Source organism: Sorex araneus, chromosome 1, assembly GCF_027595985.1.
Source record: "Sorex araneus isolate mSorAra2 chromosome 1, mSorAra2.pri, whole genome shotgun sequence".
NCBI lineage: Eukaryota > Metazoa > Chordata > Mammalia > Eulipotyphla > Soricidae > Sorex > Sorex araneus.
The window spans coordinates 37,888,712-37,903,728 of NC_073302.1; the positions used below are offsets into that span (position 1 = coordinate 37,888,712).

General features: G+C 56.9%; 1 protein-coding gene across 2 annotated transcripts in view; it reads left to right on the forward strand.

Moving 5' to 3' along the window:
- Window positions 1-15,017, forward strand: part of PAX5 (paired box 5) — a 182,335-nt gene that overhangs the window by 132,247 nt on the left and 35,071 nt on the right. For both annotated transcript variants that reach the window (XM_055141679.1, XM_055141687.1), the window contains one exon: window positions 3,546-3,647. In XM_055141679.1, coding sequence (XP_054997654.1) covers window positions 3,546-3,647 — 102 coding nt within the window. The remainder of the gene's footprint in view (window positions 1-3,545; window positions 3,648-15,017) is intronic.

A 15,017-nucleotide genomic window follows, 5' to 3' on the forward strand; every position in this document is an offset into this window, starting at 1 on the left:
GAGGGGAGAGGCGGGCGACACATGTGCTGGGCCAAGTGGGCACAAGCAGACATGGGCTCGGGCAGCATATGCGTGCCCCTCCATTGTTCAAGGTGGCTTTTAGAGCCACCTCCTCAGGATGATTCCAGGTCTGGAATGTTCTGAAATCTTTTCTGTACTGAATCACTAAAGTTAATCAAACTAAGGAAGAGGTCAGAGGGTATTCGAGGCATTTCCGTCACGGGGAGGGATCCAATCTCCTCAGGGTTCATTACTGGTGCCAGGTGAGGGTCTTATCAGACCTTAGTTTCTGTTTTCTGCAAATTTGGCCTTTGCAACTTCAGAGCTCTTACTTCCCAGGAAATCTATTTGCCAGCGCCCGGGGAGGGGGCCTTCCCTCCCTGCCTGTCTGTCTATGTCAGAAGGAATCCAGGGTTAAATGCTGGAGTGGCAGAAACCATGGGGGTTCTGATAGGCCATTGAGGAGAGAAGCCAGGACTCTTCATCCAGGAAATCCCCTGCACCAGCCTGTCACTGGGCACCTCGGCATCCTCTGCCTCTCAGCTGGTACATCCGGCTTCCCTCTCCCACCCCCCAGAACCTACAGATTCCCCCAAACTGTGTGGCTCAATTTCCTCCTGCACCTTGGAGCACTGAGTAATGGGGACAGTGAGGCTCACAGGTGAGGGGTCCCCACTGGGGGTGCCCTTAGGGCCACTGGACTCATGGTCACATGCATAAGTGGATCTGTGTGCCAGGAGCAGGGTCTTTGGGGGGCTGGAGTGGGTCGGGTGCTTACCTTGCTTGCAGCTGACCCAGGTTCGACCCCTGGCATCTCATACGGTCCGGAGAACCCCACCAGGAGTGATCCCTCAGTGCAGAGGAGTCAGGAGTCAGCCCTGAGCCCCATTGGGTGTGGCTCTACACCCCCTCCCTCCAAATGAATAAAAGCATGAACTTCGGGCTGGAGAGCCCAATGGGCTGGGCAGAGACTTTGTATGCAGAAGTCCTGGGTTTGATCCTCAGCGCCACATGGTGCTTCTGGAACAACTCCCAGTTTGTTCCAAGCTGTGTGTGACCCCAAAACAATCAAGTGTGAACTTTGACCATGGATTCAAATGGGTTCAAATCTTGGCTTTCGCTGTCCCATCTTGGATAAATCACTCAACCCTTCCATTCTACCCAGTACAATGGGGACAGCATTGCATGGCCCATGACCTGGTAGGTTGGTGGAGGGTTGCAAGGGGGAACCGTTCACAGTCCTGAGAACACGCTCCGACACCTGTCACTTCTCTAGTGACAGGTGGTTTGCTGGGTCTTCCTCAGGGGCAGGGCACGTGAGACTGGGGGTGGGCTGCAGGAAACTGTTGGGCCGTCGGTTCCCACTCCGTCTTCTTTTGTCCGACGCCTCTTTAGCTGCCCTCCAGCCCCGGCTCCCTGTAACACACGTGGAGATCATGTGAACTCACCCGCCCTGATGCTGCTTACGTGTCCGGGGGTTGGTGTCTGCAAACGGGCCCAGACCTCTGTGGACCCCTGTGAGCCTAAGTTGGTCACCACCCCACCCTTGCCACGGGGCTCAGTCTTCCCATCTGAAAGATAGCTACAGGGGTGGTGAGGAAGAACCCCATGAGCCTGGTGACCCCAGAGGAGGGGGACTCCATGGCCTCCTCAGAGCTGGTGCTTCCCCGCCCGGCCACTCCCCCTTTTACCCACACTACAGCCCTCAGCCGTGAGGACCTGGGGCGCCAACCTCAGCTGGACCCTGCTGAGACCCTTTGCGAGCTGAGAGAGGAGTCCGGGACCGGGCGGTAGCTGGGCTGGGCACACTCCATTAAATTGCTTCTTGGGGTTTGTTGGTTTGGGTTTGTGCTCAGGGCTTACGCCTGGCTCTGGGCTCACTCTGGCAGGGCTGGGGGACCACAGGGGACGCGGGAGAGTGAACCTGGGTCAGCTGTGTTCGAGACCAGCTCCCTACCTGCTGTGCTACGGCTCCAGCCCCAGAGCTGGTGCTGTGGGGAGGCAGAGGCAGGATGCTGATTCCAAGTCTGGCCTATGGGGGATGTTGCTGCCTGGAGCGGGGGGCGGGGGGACGTGGACAGAGCCCTGACCCGAGCCCACTCTGCTGCCCTTCTCTGTGTGGCCGGTCCAGCGGGCTCACTGGCTCATGCAGGGAACGTTCCCCCACTTAGGCCAGGTGCGGGCTCAGAGACAGTCAGGGGCTGTGCCTCTCTGTGTGTCCAGCGGTCGGGCTGCAGCTGCCCGTGACCTGTGTGCTGCCCCTTGCCTTTGGTGGGGTGGGGTTCCTGGAGCCTCACCTGGCTCTGCGTGGTCAGGAGCTGCTCCCCCATGTCTTGGGACTCTCCTGACCTCTATTTCTCAGTCCCCAGAAAACTCAGCATGCAGAGTCCTCCCTTTCCCCTCCTTTCTCACCACTTCCCAGAGGGCCCCGAGGGGTGCAGCTTGGACCCCAGGAGCAGGAGCAGACCCGGTGGTGGGAGGGACCTAGCCCAGCCCTCTCCCTGAAGTACCTGCCACTCTGGCTGTGTTCTGCTGCCTGGGGCTGCTCCCGGAGTCAGAGTCGGGGAGTGGGGGGTGGGGGGAAAGGGGGCTGGCAGCCCAGCCCTGTCCCTGCCCTGCCCTTTGACCCTACTGCCTCTCTCCTTGGAGCCTCCAAGCTGTCAAGACCTGAGTAAGGCGGGTTTCCTGGGTGCCACGCCTGCCCTTCCCTGCAGGAGCCCCCTCTGGGCCCCGCTGCCTGGGGCAGAGCTGCAACTTCCTGCCCTGTCAGTGGCCTCAGGAGTAGCTCAGGCCACAGGGTGGGGGGGAGGAGGACGGGGGGGGGGGGGGGGAGGTAAGGGAGAGAGGAGGAAGGGGGGGAGGAGGAGTGGGGAGGAGAGGAGGAGAGGAGGAGCCAGGAAGGCCCAGCCCTGTGGTCACTACTGGCCTCTCCCAGCGAGGACCAGGATCAGGAGGCATCTGAGCTGGTGTTTGAAAGCCGAGGGGGTTGGGCCAGTGCAGCGGGAGACTGTGGAAGTGAAGTTTGAGTCCTGCCTGGGGGGCAGAGGGTTGGCTGAAGCTCTGCGACCCTGGCCTGGCACTCCGGGGACTGTCCAGAGCCCCGTTCTTGCTGAGTGGAGCCAAGTTTTTGATACGTGTGTTGGTGGGTGTGCGTGTGTGCATATGTGTGTGCATGTGTACACATTTGTGTGCTCATGTGCCTGTGTGTTCATGTATGTATATGTATGTGTGCGTGCATCTGTGTATATGTGTGATTCTGTGCATTTGTGTGTATATGTGTAGGCATCAGTGTGTTTGTGTGTGTTGCATGTGTATCTGTGCAGCGTGTATATTTGTACACGCATGTGTATATGTGTGAGCATGTGCATTTGGGTGTACTTGCATGCACCTCTGTGTGTGTGTGTGTGTGGTGTATGTGTGTGTGTGTGTGTGTGTGTGTGTGTGTATGTGTGTTGGGGCTGGGGGCAGGCGGCAGTGCCGGGGACTGTGGACGTGAGTGGGCCTCAGAGATGCTCACGCTGTCATTTGTTGCTTTGACTCCGCAGGCCGTGACTTGGCGAGCACGACCCTCCCTGGGTACCCTCCACACGTGCCCCCCGCTGGACAGGGCAGCTACTCGGCGCCCACGCTGACAGGGATGGTGCCCGGTGAGTTCACACTGTCTGTCGGTGACCCCGCGTCACTCTGCGGATGGGGTTCAGGGCGTGGGGGGGTTCCCACCTACAGCGCCAGTGACCTCTGTTCTCCCGAGGAGTGGAGCTGAATTCACCAGGCAGAGCTTTGTCCTGGGGACTGTCTCTCCAGTTGGCCTCCTGCTGGCCACAGGGACCCTCGAGAGAGTGGGTAGGGGGCTGGCCCTCTGTTGTCACTTGATCGTAGAGCGGCTCAGAAACTGGCTGGGGGCCAGGAGGCTGATGCCGAGTGACCCCGACTGTCATCTCCCAGCCCGTGTGAGGTGAACACCAGGCTCCCACCCCCTGGGGTCCCAGAAGCCTGATTGGGGTGGGGGTGAGGCTGCGTTCAGGGTACACAGGAAGTGGGTGGAGGGTCCCTTGATTTTCAGTGCAGCCTCCTCCCTATGTCCACGGAACCCCAGGCCTCTGGGGCCGGCGACACTCTCTCTTTCAAGACATCTGGCATAGAGGCCCCTATCCTCCTTGCCAGGGGGTGGCACCCAAGTCATAGTGCGAGATGACGAGGACTCTCGTCCCCTAGGGGTACCCAAAGTGCAGCGCTTTGGTGTTTAAAAAATAACTCAGAGTGTGTGTGGGGGGGGGGCTGGAGAAGGGGAAGGGGACTGAGGCCCCGGTGGCTGCTGTCCCGGCCTTTGACGTCTGGCACCGTCTCATTCTGAGTCCTAGACTGGCCGAGCATGTGTCCGGGACTTGGAGCAGCCGCGTGCTCTCAGCACCTGCTGGCCACTGTTTCGGAGCGTGGACATGTCGCCCCTCCCCGCTGGTGAGGGAGTGGAATGGGGAGAGGGGCTGCGGCTCCCAGAGACAGCATAGTGGGAGGAGAACTCCCCTGAGACCCTGGCGGGAGCCACCCCATGGCCCTGCAGAACCTGAGTCCCCGACCCAGGCCAGGGAGAGTGGCCAGGCCAGGGGGCAGCTTCCTTGAGCCCAGAGAGCCCCCCACACTCCCCCCCCCAAACCCTGTCCCTCCCAAGCCTGTACCCTGAGCCCCAGGAATGACTGGAGGGTGGGGGTGGGGGTTCAGGACAGGCTGGGATCTAGGGATCTAGGTGGGGGGCAGTGCCCCCGGGACTGAGCAGGGCCCTGGGGAAGACAGGGGGGCACATTCATGCCCTCACCGCACACTGTGCCCTGGCACGGAGTACCCGGGAGTCCTGGCCTCTCCGTTGCACCCTGCCTCGCAGGGCTGTTAGGGAGATGTACTTAACAAGGTAGGAGGCTGGAGCATATTTCATTTAACGGTTTGTTAGCTTGATTTATGACTTTTAAATGTGAGACATATGGCCAATGGCCTTCGTGGTCTCCGGCCCTGGGCACTGCCAGTGTGGGCAAGGCCTGCCAGGTTCCCGCTGCAAAGCCTGGACCTTTCTGGCTGCCAGGACCAGCCGTGGCAGGTCACAGGGACATGGCTGGGCCAGTGTAGGGTTGTACGTGTGTTGGGGGGGGGGTGGTGGTAGGGGCATGGTTAGCCCCGTGCTTGTACTTGACATTTCCCAACCTCAGCAGCCTTAGGGGAGGGCTCCCCAGCTTTAGCCACGGAGGGCCCCCAAACTTCAGAGGCGTTTGATAGATAACAAGTGATTTCTTTAGAGTCTCCTGACATCCCACCCTGTGCGGGTGGGGTGGGATGTGGGGGGCAGGATCCAGGGGAATACCTCTCTGCTTCTCTCACCTTTTCCAAAAGGGGAAGCCGAGACTCAAGGGAGGTTAGGGGAGTTCCCCAAGGAGGCCCTGGGGCAGATGCCTGGGTGGGGATCGGGGTGTCTGTCCTCCCACTCAGCAACCCGCCCCCTGGGCTGTGCTGCCTGGGGGCTGCAGGTGCGTCCCTGGGCCTAACACTGCTAAGTTATCAGGAGCACACGGTGCGGGGACAGGCGGCCCGCCCACACCCAGCCCACCCTGCGGGCGCCACGCTACAAACCCCAGAGCATTGGGAGAAGCAGCCAGACTCTACCAAGTTTATCCTCACAGTCTGCCCCTGGCCTGGGGCTCCTCCAGCCCTGACCATCCGGCTTACAGATGACCTCGGGCCTGGCCGGGCCCCAGCGGGCTCTGTGGGGGCTGCTCCCTGCTCTGGGGGAACGAGGAAGCTGTACTGAAGGGCACCATCGAAGAAGGCCTGCAGGGAATGGCTGGAGGGGGTACCCCGGCCGGCCAGGGGCGCGGTCCTTGCGACTCTGGTGTCTTCTTTCTCCCCCTTTCTTCTTTCCTTGTTTCCTCTTCTCCTGCCCTGCTCCCCAAAGTCCACCAGTGCCAGGCACCCCCCGCCACCAGGGCTGAAGGCCCACACTGCAGTCTGGCTCCTGTTTCCTGCTTCCCTGGACCCTTGTCGTGTCTTTGGAAGCCTTCGCCTCGTGATGTCCCATCTCTGTTTCTTGAATGGGCTTACGGGGCAGCGCTGGCCCATATGTACGCTCTGTGCTGGAGCTGCCCACCAGGGGGGCCCGTCTGTCCTTGCAGCACGCGGGGGTCTGCAGGCCTTGCGGGGGGAGGGGACCTTGCCCAGCCAGTGTCCCCTTCTGGGTCAGGGGCCAGCATCCTCCTCTGGACTGAGCAAGCACCTCTGTTTTAGGCCTGTCTTTTGGGGGTTACCCGCAGCACCCAGTTCCCGGGCCTCTCCCGTGGTCCTGTTGGGTGGAGGCAGCCAGAGCTAAGGGTGGAAGTGAACATCGGTCCTTGTCCTCGTTTCCTGAGGCTGCTGATACGAAAGACTCTCCCACCTCCTCCTGCCAATAGAGATTTCTTCTCAGTGTTGGAGCCCAGAGGTGGGGTTGGTGTCTCGGCCATCATCAGGGGGTGTTGGCAGTTACCCGTGCTGGAGGTTTAGGGGCAGACCTGGTGATGCTCAGTGATCACTCAGAGACTAATCGGAGGGAAGGGGGTGTCTCCTGGAGGTGCTTGGTTGGGGTCCATGTTTTGCTGAGGACAGAACCCCGACCTCCTGCCACTTCTTCATAGTACATCCTCTTGGCCTGTGGGGGAGCCCTCCCTCCCTCTCTCCCTTAGGTGACTGCACGTGGGGCCCACCCAGGTTGTTCAGGGTCATCTTCCTATTTCAAGACTCTCGAGTAACTCACTTTGACAAAGAACACCTCCCCTGCCCCATCTATGCATACCACCCCCCCTTTTTTTTTTAATGTAAGAGTACTACTATTTATTCAGCCACTGATTAAGCTGATTGAAGTGGGCATGAACTCCACATTATTTTTATTTGTTTGTTTTTTGCTTTTTGGGTCACACCTGGCGATGCACAGGGGTTACTCCTGGCTCTGCACTGAGGAATTACTCCTGGCGGTGCTCAGGGGATGCTGGGAATCGAACCCGGGTCGGCCGCGTGCAAGGCAAATGCCCTACGCGCTGTGCTATCACTCCAGCCCCTCCACATTATTAAAAAAATTTTTTTAATTGAATATCTGTGAGATAGAACATTGCATAGCTGTTCATTATTGAGCTTCACTCATACAATGATCCAGCACCCATACAGTCATACAATGATCCAGCACCCATCCCCACCCAGTGTACATTTCCCACCACCAGTGTCTCTCATTTCCCTCCCACCATCCCCCAATACCTCACTCCCTACCCCCAGCCTCCCTCTATGGGATGCACTTTCCTTCTTCCTCTCTCTCTCCTTTACCTTTTGTGCTTTATGGTTTGCAATAAGGTACTAAGAGGTCATGGTGTTGTTTAGAACATTCAGTATTTTTACAGGATGGTAAGGCTGGAGTAACTTTTTAACTGGGTGGGCAGCTTCGGGGTGTGGATGTAACTGCCAAGGCTTCTGGAAGTATAGGGATGAGGGGGGAGGTAGCTCACCCCGACCTCCAGAAGGCCTGGAAATTTCAGTCATAAAACCTACATACCAGAATTTTCAGCAGATTATGGCTCGGTAAGGTCCACCCTGAGACAGTGGACCACCCCCTTTTTAGGTCTCTTATGTTCTCAGGAGCCAGAGGTTGGGGACTGGGGAAACCATGACTGGCATGAGGATATCCTTGTTGGCATTTGTTCAGTTCTTCTGAGTCCCAAGTTCTGAGTCCTCAACTCAGAGTTGTCTGCTTCTGCAAGATGTTTGCTCAGGACCAACCATGGTGCCAAGCACGAGAGCTTCCTGCTGACACCATGGCCTGCTGGCAGGATCGGGAGGTACAGGCTGAGCCAGTGGCCTCACTTGTTCCCTCTGGGGCTGCAGAGCCCCTGTTTCTCTGCAAGGATTTTTCCACCTTCTTGCCTGGCGGTGGATTCGGAGGGAAATGGGGGCTGGGGGGGAGCTGAGTTGTTTCAGGTTGGGAGGCGGGAGGGTTTTGACAGCCCTGCTTCCTGCCAGGGATGAGAAGCAGCGTTCTGGCCACCTGTGAGAGAACAGTGGTATCCTCTGCATTATGTGCCGGCTCGGTGGCTTGGCTCCTGCCCTCCCTGGCTCCGGGCTCTCCCCTGGCTCCCTCTTTCCTGGTCTTTGTCGATGGTTCAATCTCTGCAGCACTCGTAAACCCTGCCAGGCCCTCTTCCCATAATCCACACTGAACAGAACCAACTCCGAAGGGAGACTGTTTCCACATGGCATTTCTGTGAAGCCCAGCAAATGCCAGAAGTTCCGCGTCGTGTGCTCATTGGTGGAACTGGTTGATTCCTGCCTGAAGATATTCGCACGATCTAACATATATCGACCTGGCATTTGAAACTCTCAAAAATTCTGTGATGGAAGGGGAATGCACTGCCCTTTGACTTGTGGGAGTCTTAAGCCAGAAACCAGATCTTTGGAGACGAACTGATAAACTAGAGAAGGAAGGTGTCTTCCTGCCCTCCCCCTAGCTACCCCTAATTTGATTCTCACTGGATACTTTTTTTTTTTCTTTTTGGGTCACACCCGGTGATGCACAGGGGTTACTTCTGGCTCTGTGCTCAGGAATTACTCCTGGCGGTGCTCAGGGGTTCATATGAGGTGCTGGGGATTGAACCCGGGTCGGCCGCCCTACTCACTGTACTATCACTCCAGCCCCTCCTTGGATACTTTCGGCATGAATTCTGAGCTAGAAACCGAGCGCCCAGGAGTATGGCAGCTCCTCTGTGTCCCAGGCCTGGAGTCATTTCGAGGTGCCTGTTGATGAAATGGCTCAGTTCACAGATGACTTTGATTTTCTGGAAGTAGGAGGTGGTGTGTGCGCCTGAGGGAGGGACAGACAGGGTCCTCTTAGGCTTCCTCTTAGCATGGACAATTTTCTGACCTGGAGGGCTGGGCCCAACCCATCTCCAGATGGTGCGTCCTGGGCCCTTCTTGTACCACCCCCTCCTTGAGGGTGAGGGTAGGGGGGCCTCTCCCGTCTTCCTCGTGACCAGGTATGTTTCCCGGCCCTGTTGCTCTGGTGCCCCTTCCACGTCTTCATGCCTTCAAACAACAGAGGGGGCTTGTTGTTCCCAGGTACGCAGCCCAGCTGGGTCTTGGCGAGCTCGTGGCAAGTGCTGTCTAGACTGTTTCTTCTGCAGGCATGAGGGGAGACTCGAGTCCTTGCCTTTTCCAGCTGTGGAGGCAGACCACCCCACACTGTGCCTGAGCCGCTGTTTCCTCCTCAAAGGCGACTGTGTCAGGCTGAGTCCCATGGGGCTGCCATCTTTCTGTTCTCACTCTCCTTCTCCCTGCCTGCCTCTTCCTCCTCCATCCACCCGGTCATCTTCCCGGTCCCAGATCGTCTGTCATCTTTAGGTCAGTTCGTCAGCGATGTTGCTTCTCCTTGGCCTTAGCCTGCTTCCTGGTTCCTGGGGTTAGAGTGCTGATTTTTATTTTTATTTTTTTTTGGCTTTTTGGGTCACACCTGGCCATGCACAGGAGTTACTCCTGGCTCTGCACTCAGGAATTACTCCTGGAGGTGCTCAGGGGACCATATAGGATGCTGAGATTTGAACCCGGGTCGGCTGCGTGCAAGGCAAATGCCCTACCCACTGTGCTATGTCTCCAGCCCCAGAGCGTTGATATTTTCTGTGGCGGCTGTTACTCCGCCCTCTAAAGCGAGGCCCTCTCAGTCCTGTGTCTGCACATCCTGTTCTTCTCTTTCATGCTAGATACTCAGCTGGATTGGCATCATTTTGGGAGTGGTTCTCCCTTCCTCCCTGCCTTCCCCACTGAGTAGCACTGCTACCCCTGCCTTGGGCACTGTCTTTCCCCTCTGTCCCTCTTCCTGGAACAGCACCTGACCTGGAATAACGCTCAGAAGTGGTTGAAATACAAGTGGGAGGGTTTTGGGCTGTGCTGTTGGTGAGAGCCCAGTGCCTCACCTGGAACATGGTCGCCAGGGACATGGGGACTGACCCAGGTAGCCATGGACACTGGGGCTGACCCACGCAGCTCTGGATTCGGGGACTAATCCGTGCAGCCATGGGTGCTGGGGTTGACCCGTACAACCACAGAGGCAGGGGCTGACCCACTCAGACACAGGAGCCGCAGGGAGGCTGGGGTGAGGGGCTGCTCTCCAGAGCTGCCTCCTTGCTTTGGGACCACCCTCTGGTTCCAGCTGTGTGATGTGGGGCATGTTCCGTACATAACTCCCCTGCACCCGAGTTTCCTCCTCATCTCTACAATGAAGAGGATTCTCACAGTGAGCCCTGGATGGTATAAATGTGTGTAAAAACTCTCAGAGCTTCGGCTCCGGGCATATGTCTAGGTGCTTTCCACGAGGCCCTGCTGTTCGTCATCATCATTGCTCCGTGGACCTGGTCTGAGCTGGTGGTGAGGAGGGGGCTCAGCAGGCAGCTCCCTTCCCAGATGACCTGTCCTGGGGGGGGACCCAGCAGGTAGCCCCCAGCCAACCTGCCCTGGGGGGCACCCAGCAGGCAGCCCCCAGCCAACCTGCCCTGGGGGGCGGACCCAGCAGGCAGCCCCCAGCCGACCTGCCCTGGAGGGGGGACCCGGCAGGCAGCCCCCGCTGACTGGCCCGCACTGGTGTCTAAGCAGGAGTCCTGCTGTGAGCTCAGCTGGGCCACCACGGGTCAGTGAACACGAGCAGTGCAAGGCAGAGCTGTGCAAGGGGGCACCTCTGAGATGCTGTGGGCCCACAAGAACAGGCCCCTGGTGGGGGGAGGGTGTCCAGGTGAGATGGGTCGCCAGCAAAGGGAGGTTAAATCTAGGCGGGGACGTGTACTGGAAGAGGTAGGCAAGGGGGTGGGTGCGTGGCTGCAGGAATTCTTATGCCCGGGAGCTGGCGGGTGGGGCCAGCCTGGGTTAATGGACAGGGCAGGGAAGGAGGTGAAAGAGAAGGCTGCTGGCCAGCAAGGTGAGGCTTTAGGATTAGAACCTGGTGCCTTTCAGAGTCCTCTGCAGACGGGGTGGTGCAGGCCAGGAGTACAGGGGCCTGGAGAGCTCAAATCTTTAAATTAAAAAATTTATTTTTTAAAAAAATATAATTTTGGTTCTTTTGGCTACACCCAGCTTGTGTTTAGGGCTTACCCCAATGTTCCTAAAATAGAAAGTCTCCAGCCCACATGGGCCCTGAAGCCAAATGTGGGTTGTGAAAAGGAGGAATTCCAGAAGTTTCCACAGCGCTTGCCTGGGGGCATGCAGAGCCCCATAGCAGAGCCTGGGGGCAGGAGCTGCCCTGCCCAGGCTTCCCGACCTCCCACTGCCTGAGGGTCAGCACAGGCCTCAGCCCAGGGCCGTGCCCACAGCGTGCCCAGGATCCAGGCATTTGTACCCGACCCGTGAAGCTTCTTGCTCTGACAGAAACATAATGGCTTGATTCGCAGCGTCTCTGTGTAAACATGAGGAAGCACGCCCAGCTCTTGTCCCCGCCGGGCAGGTTTGCTTTTTCCTTTTTAATATGTGGTACAAACAGACGTAGAGCAGAGTATTCTTTAAGAATAAATGTCTGTGTGGTTTTTCATCAGCAAATGTTTGAGCTGCAGGCCTGTTTGTATACTCAGAGACCCCCATGTTACGTAATGGTTTCTCTGATGGAAAGGCCGGTTGTGGACAGTGAAGGAATTTTAAAAAGTGTTGGGACTAGTCTCATCGAGAGAGAGAGAGAGAGACAGACAGACAGAGACAGACAGAGACAGAGAGACGAGAGACAGAGAGAGACAGAGATAGAGACAGACAGAGACAGAGAGACAGAGACAGACAGAGACAGAGAGACGAGAGACAGAGAGACATATACACAAGAGACAGAGAGAGAGAGAGAGGGAGAGAGAGAAAGAGAGAGACATAGGGAGGGAGGAAGATGTCCCCAGGAAGAGTTGGGGGTACCCAGGAGGAGTGTGGCTACCTGCGTGCTCTCGGTGGATCCTGTCCAGCCGCTGGAGTGGCTGGTCTGAGATGAGGCAGAGGCTGTATGCGGCCCGGACAGCACCCATGTGTGGGCTCAGAGGTATCCCTTTCCCAGCAATGCTGAAAGACCCTTCCCTGTAGATGGACTGGAAACTGTGGGAGTGGGCAGGCTGGGGAGGGGAGGGGGTAGCAGAAGGAAGTAGGGAGCATCGATGGGGACTGAATCGTCCTCTCTCTGTGCTCCGGCTTGGGAGTGTTTACTCACTTTCTCTCTCACCAAGCTCCAGCCAAGCCTGTGCTCCCTGCGCCTTTGCCAAACTGCCCCCCAAGTTTGGGCGCCCACCTGTTGCATATTCCTGACTCTTTGCTGCCCTCTAGTGGCCACTGGGTACTCTGCCACACCAGGAATGGAATTGACCCCAGAGAACTGGAGACTAAATGGTAGGGCAGCTGTGTTTTTTTTTTCCTATGTTCCTTTTTAAAAAAGTGTCCTTAAAGGCAAGGTTTGCCCATTCGAGGGTTCTAGGTGTGGTGCTGAAGAGGCAGCTGATACCCTCAGGGAGCTTGGAGGCAACTTGGGGAGACATAAAAATTCATCTCTGGGGCTGGAGAGATGGTCCAGGGGTTAAGGCACCCGCCTTGCACACTGCTGATCTGTATTTCAACCTTTGCAATCAAATATGGTTCCCCGAGCCCTGCCAGGAGTGATCCCTGAGCACTTCCAGGTATGGTCCAGCCTCCTCCGCGATCACACCCACCCCTGCCCAAATCATCATTCTTGCCTTTGCTTGGTGCAAAAGTTTCATCTAGGAACTTTCGGAGTGCTGAGGTTATGCAAGGGAAGGGGACCGCTATATTTGTAAAGGCCTCTGGGGAAAGGAGGGAGAAATCAGAGAAGGCTTTCCAGAGGAGGTGAGCTTGGTGAACTTGAAGGATGTGTCTGTCGGGCTGAGAAGCTGGAGAGCATGGTGGGGTGAAGGACTAGAACATGGAGAGGACTTGGGGAGTGGCTATACCCACATCATGCCCTGAGCCCATCCGGGGAACTTCCAAGCTAGGAACAGGATACACAAAGCCTCGAGGGAAGGGCCCGGGTGTCCTGTGAGCCAGCAGAGACTCGAAGGCGAGAAGAAACTCCTGGGATGCAGGAATCTGACTTCTCATTCTGGCTGCTGATGCCAACGGGGAGACCTTACACTTCCCCTTTCTTTTCCTTCTTTGTTTTGTGTTGGGGTCACTCCCAGCCATGCTCAGGGGTTATTCCTGGCTCAATGCTCAGGAATCACTTCTGACATGTTCTGGGGACCATCTGGGATGCCAGGGATTGAACCTGCAAGGCAAGCCCCCTCCCTGCTGTCTCTCTAGCCTCAGACTTTCACTTTCTTTCCAAACAGGAGACAGAGAGACTGGACAAGGCTTCCTTAGGGTTTCTAAGTCCCGATGATCCTGCCCTCTGGTCTCATGTCTCGGTTGGACTAGAGGACCCCAGCATCCCTACTCTCACCGCCCAACTCTGCCCCTTCTGTTCTAAGGCACCGTGAGGTCCTTTCAGCATCCTTCAGAGCTGGGGCCAGGACATGAGCAGACAATGGCCCTGGGTTATCCTGTCTAGTTTGGCAATAGGCTGCAGGGGGGTAAAATGAAAAAAGGGGGTCTGCTTCCCGTGCTACAGATGGAAGGTGCAGGATGGCCTTTGGGGATCCGCCCTGGCTTTGGAATCTCAGGGGGATGTGAGAGGCACCAGGGAATGCCAACGTTTGCTGTTTCCAGGAAGCCACAGGCTGGATCGATAGTACAGTGGGGAGGGTGCTGGCCTTGCATGCGGCCAATCTGGGTTCAATCCCTGGCACCCTGTATGGTCCCTGAGTACTGCCAGGGGTGATCCCTGAGTAACCTCAGGCAGGAGTAACCTCAGCACCACTGGGGATGGCCTGAAAAAAACAGAAAGAAAGAAAAAGGAAAGAAAAATAAGCAGCAGCCTTTTGTGGTGTATCACAGCAAGTGAGATGGAAAGACATCCCCTCCCTCTGGATGCAGCTTTATGGGGGTGCCAGAACAGTTCCTCCTGGCCCTGGGGGCCCCACCTCACCTGTCAACTCCCTCACTGGCTCTTCTGAGGGTGCTGCGTGGTGCCTGGGCCTGAGTCCCTGGAGACCCGGAGTCTGGCTTCCTGGTTCCAGGTCTTCCGGCTCTGTCTCTGTAGGTTTGCTGGTAAGAAGGAGCAGTGAGTAGGCTGGAGCCTAGTGGAGACGGGGTAGGTCTGAGTTTGCTAGAGCAGGAGCAGTCATGTGTGGCACAGGTTGGGCTTGATGGACTTTGAAAACCCCCCAGCCCTGAGAAGTTGGGTTCCCGGCTTCGTGCCCAGAGCTATGTGCACAGGGTATACATAGCCCAAAGTGTGGGCATCCTTGAGACAAAAGGCCTAGTCCCATGCTAGGAGCAAGCCCTGGGATTGGGTAGGAGAAATGGAGGGTGGCCAAGGCCACTGGCCTGGCACCTGCCTACATGGCAGCATCTGCATGTGGCTCTGCAGAGTGGCCTCACAGCCGCCCTCGTGAAGATGATGATTCTGTTTACCCCTTTCCTGCCCATTGTTGGGATTGGGGTCTTTGCACCCCGCTGTGGTGGTGCTCACCAGGGGCTGCTGTGGTGCTCACATGCATCCTAGCCTTGTCAGAGCTGGGGCCATGGCAACAGTGCTCCTGTCTAGGGTGGTTTTTAGCATTTTTTTTTCATTAGATCACCATAAGATTTACAGTTACAAAGTCGTTCACATCTGGGTTTCATACAATGTTCCAACCCCCATCTCTTCATCAGTGTACCTTTCCCACCACAAATGTCTCCAGTTTCCCTCCTTCCAGTCTGCCTTTACGGCAGAAACTTTCTTTTTCTTCTCTTCTCTCTCTCTCTCTCTTTCTCTCTCTCTCTCTCTCTCTCTCTCTCTCTCTCCTTTTGGGCATCATGGTTTGCAATACAGGTGTTGAAAGGTCATCACGTATATGCCTTTACTCAGTTCTTGTCCAGAGTGATCATTTCCAACTATCATTGTCATAGTGGTCCCTTCTCTA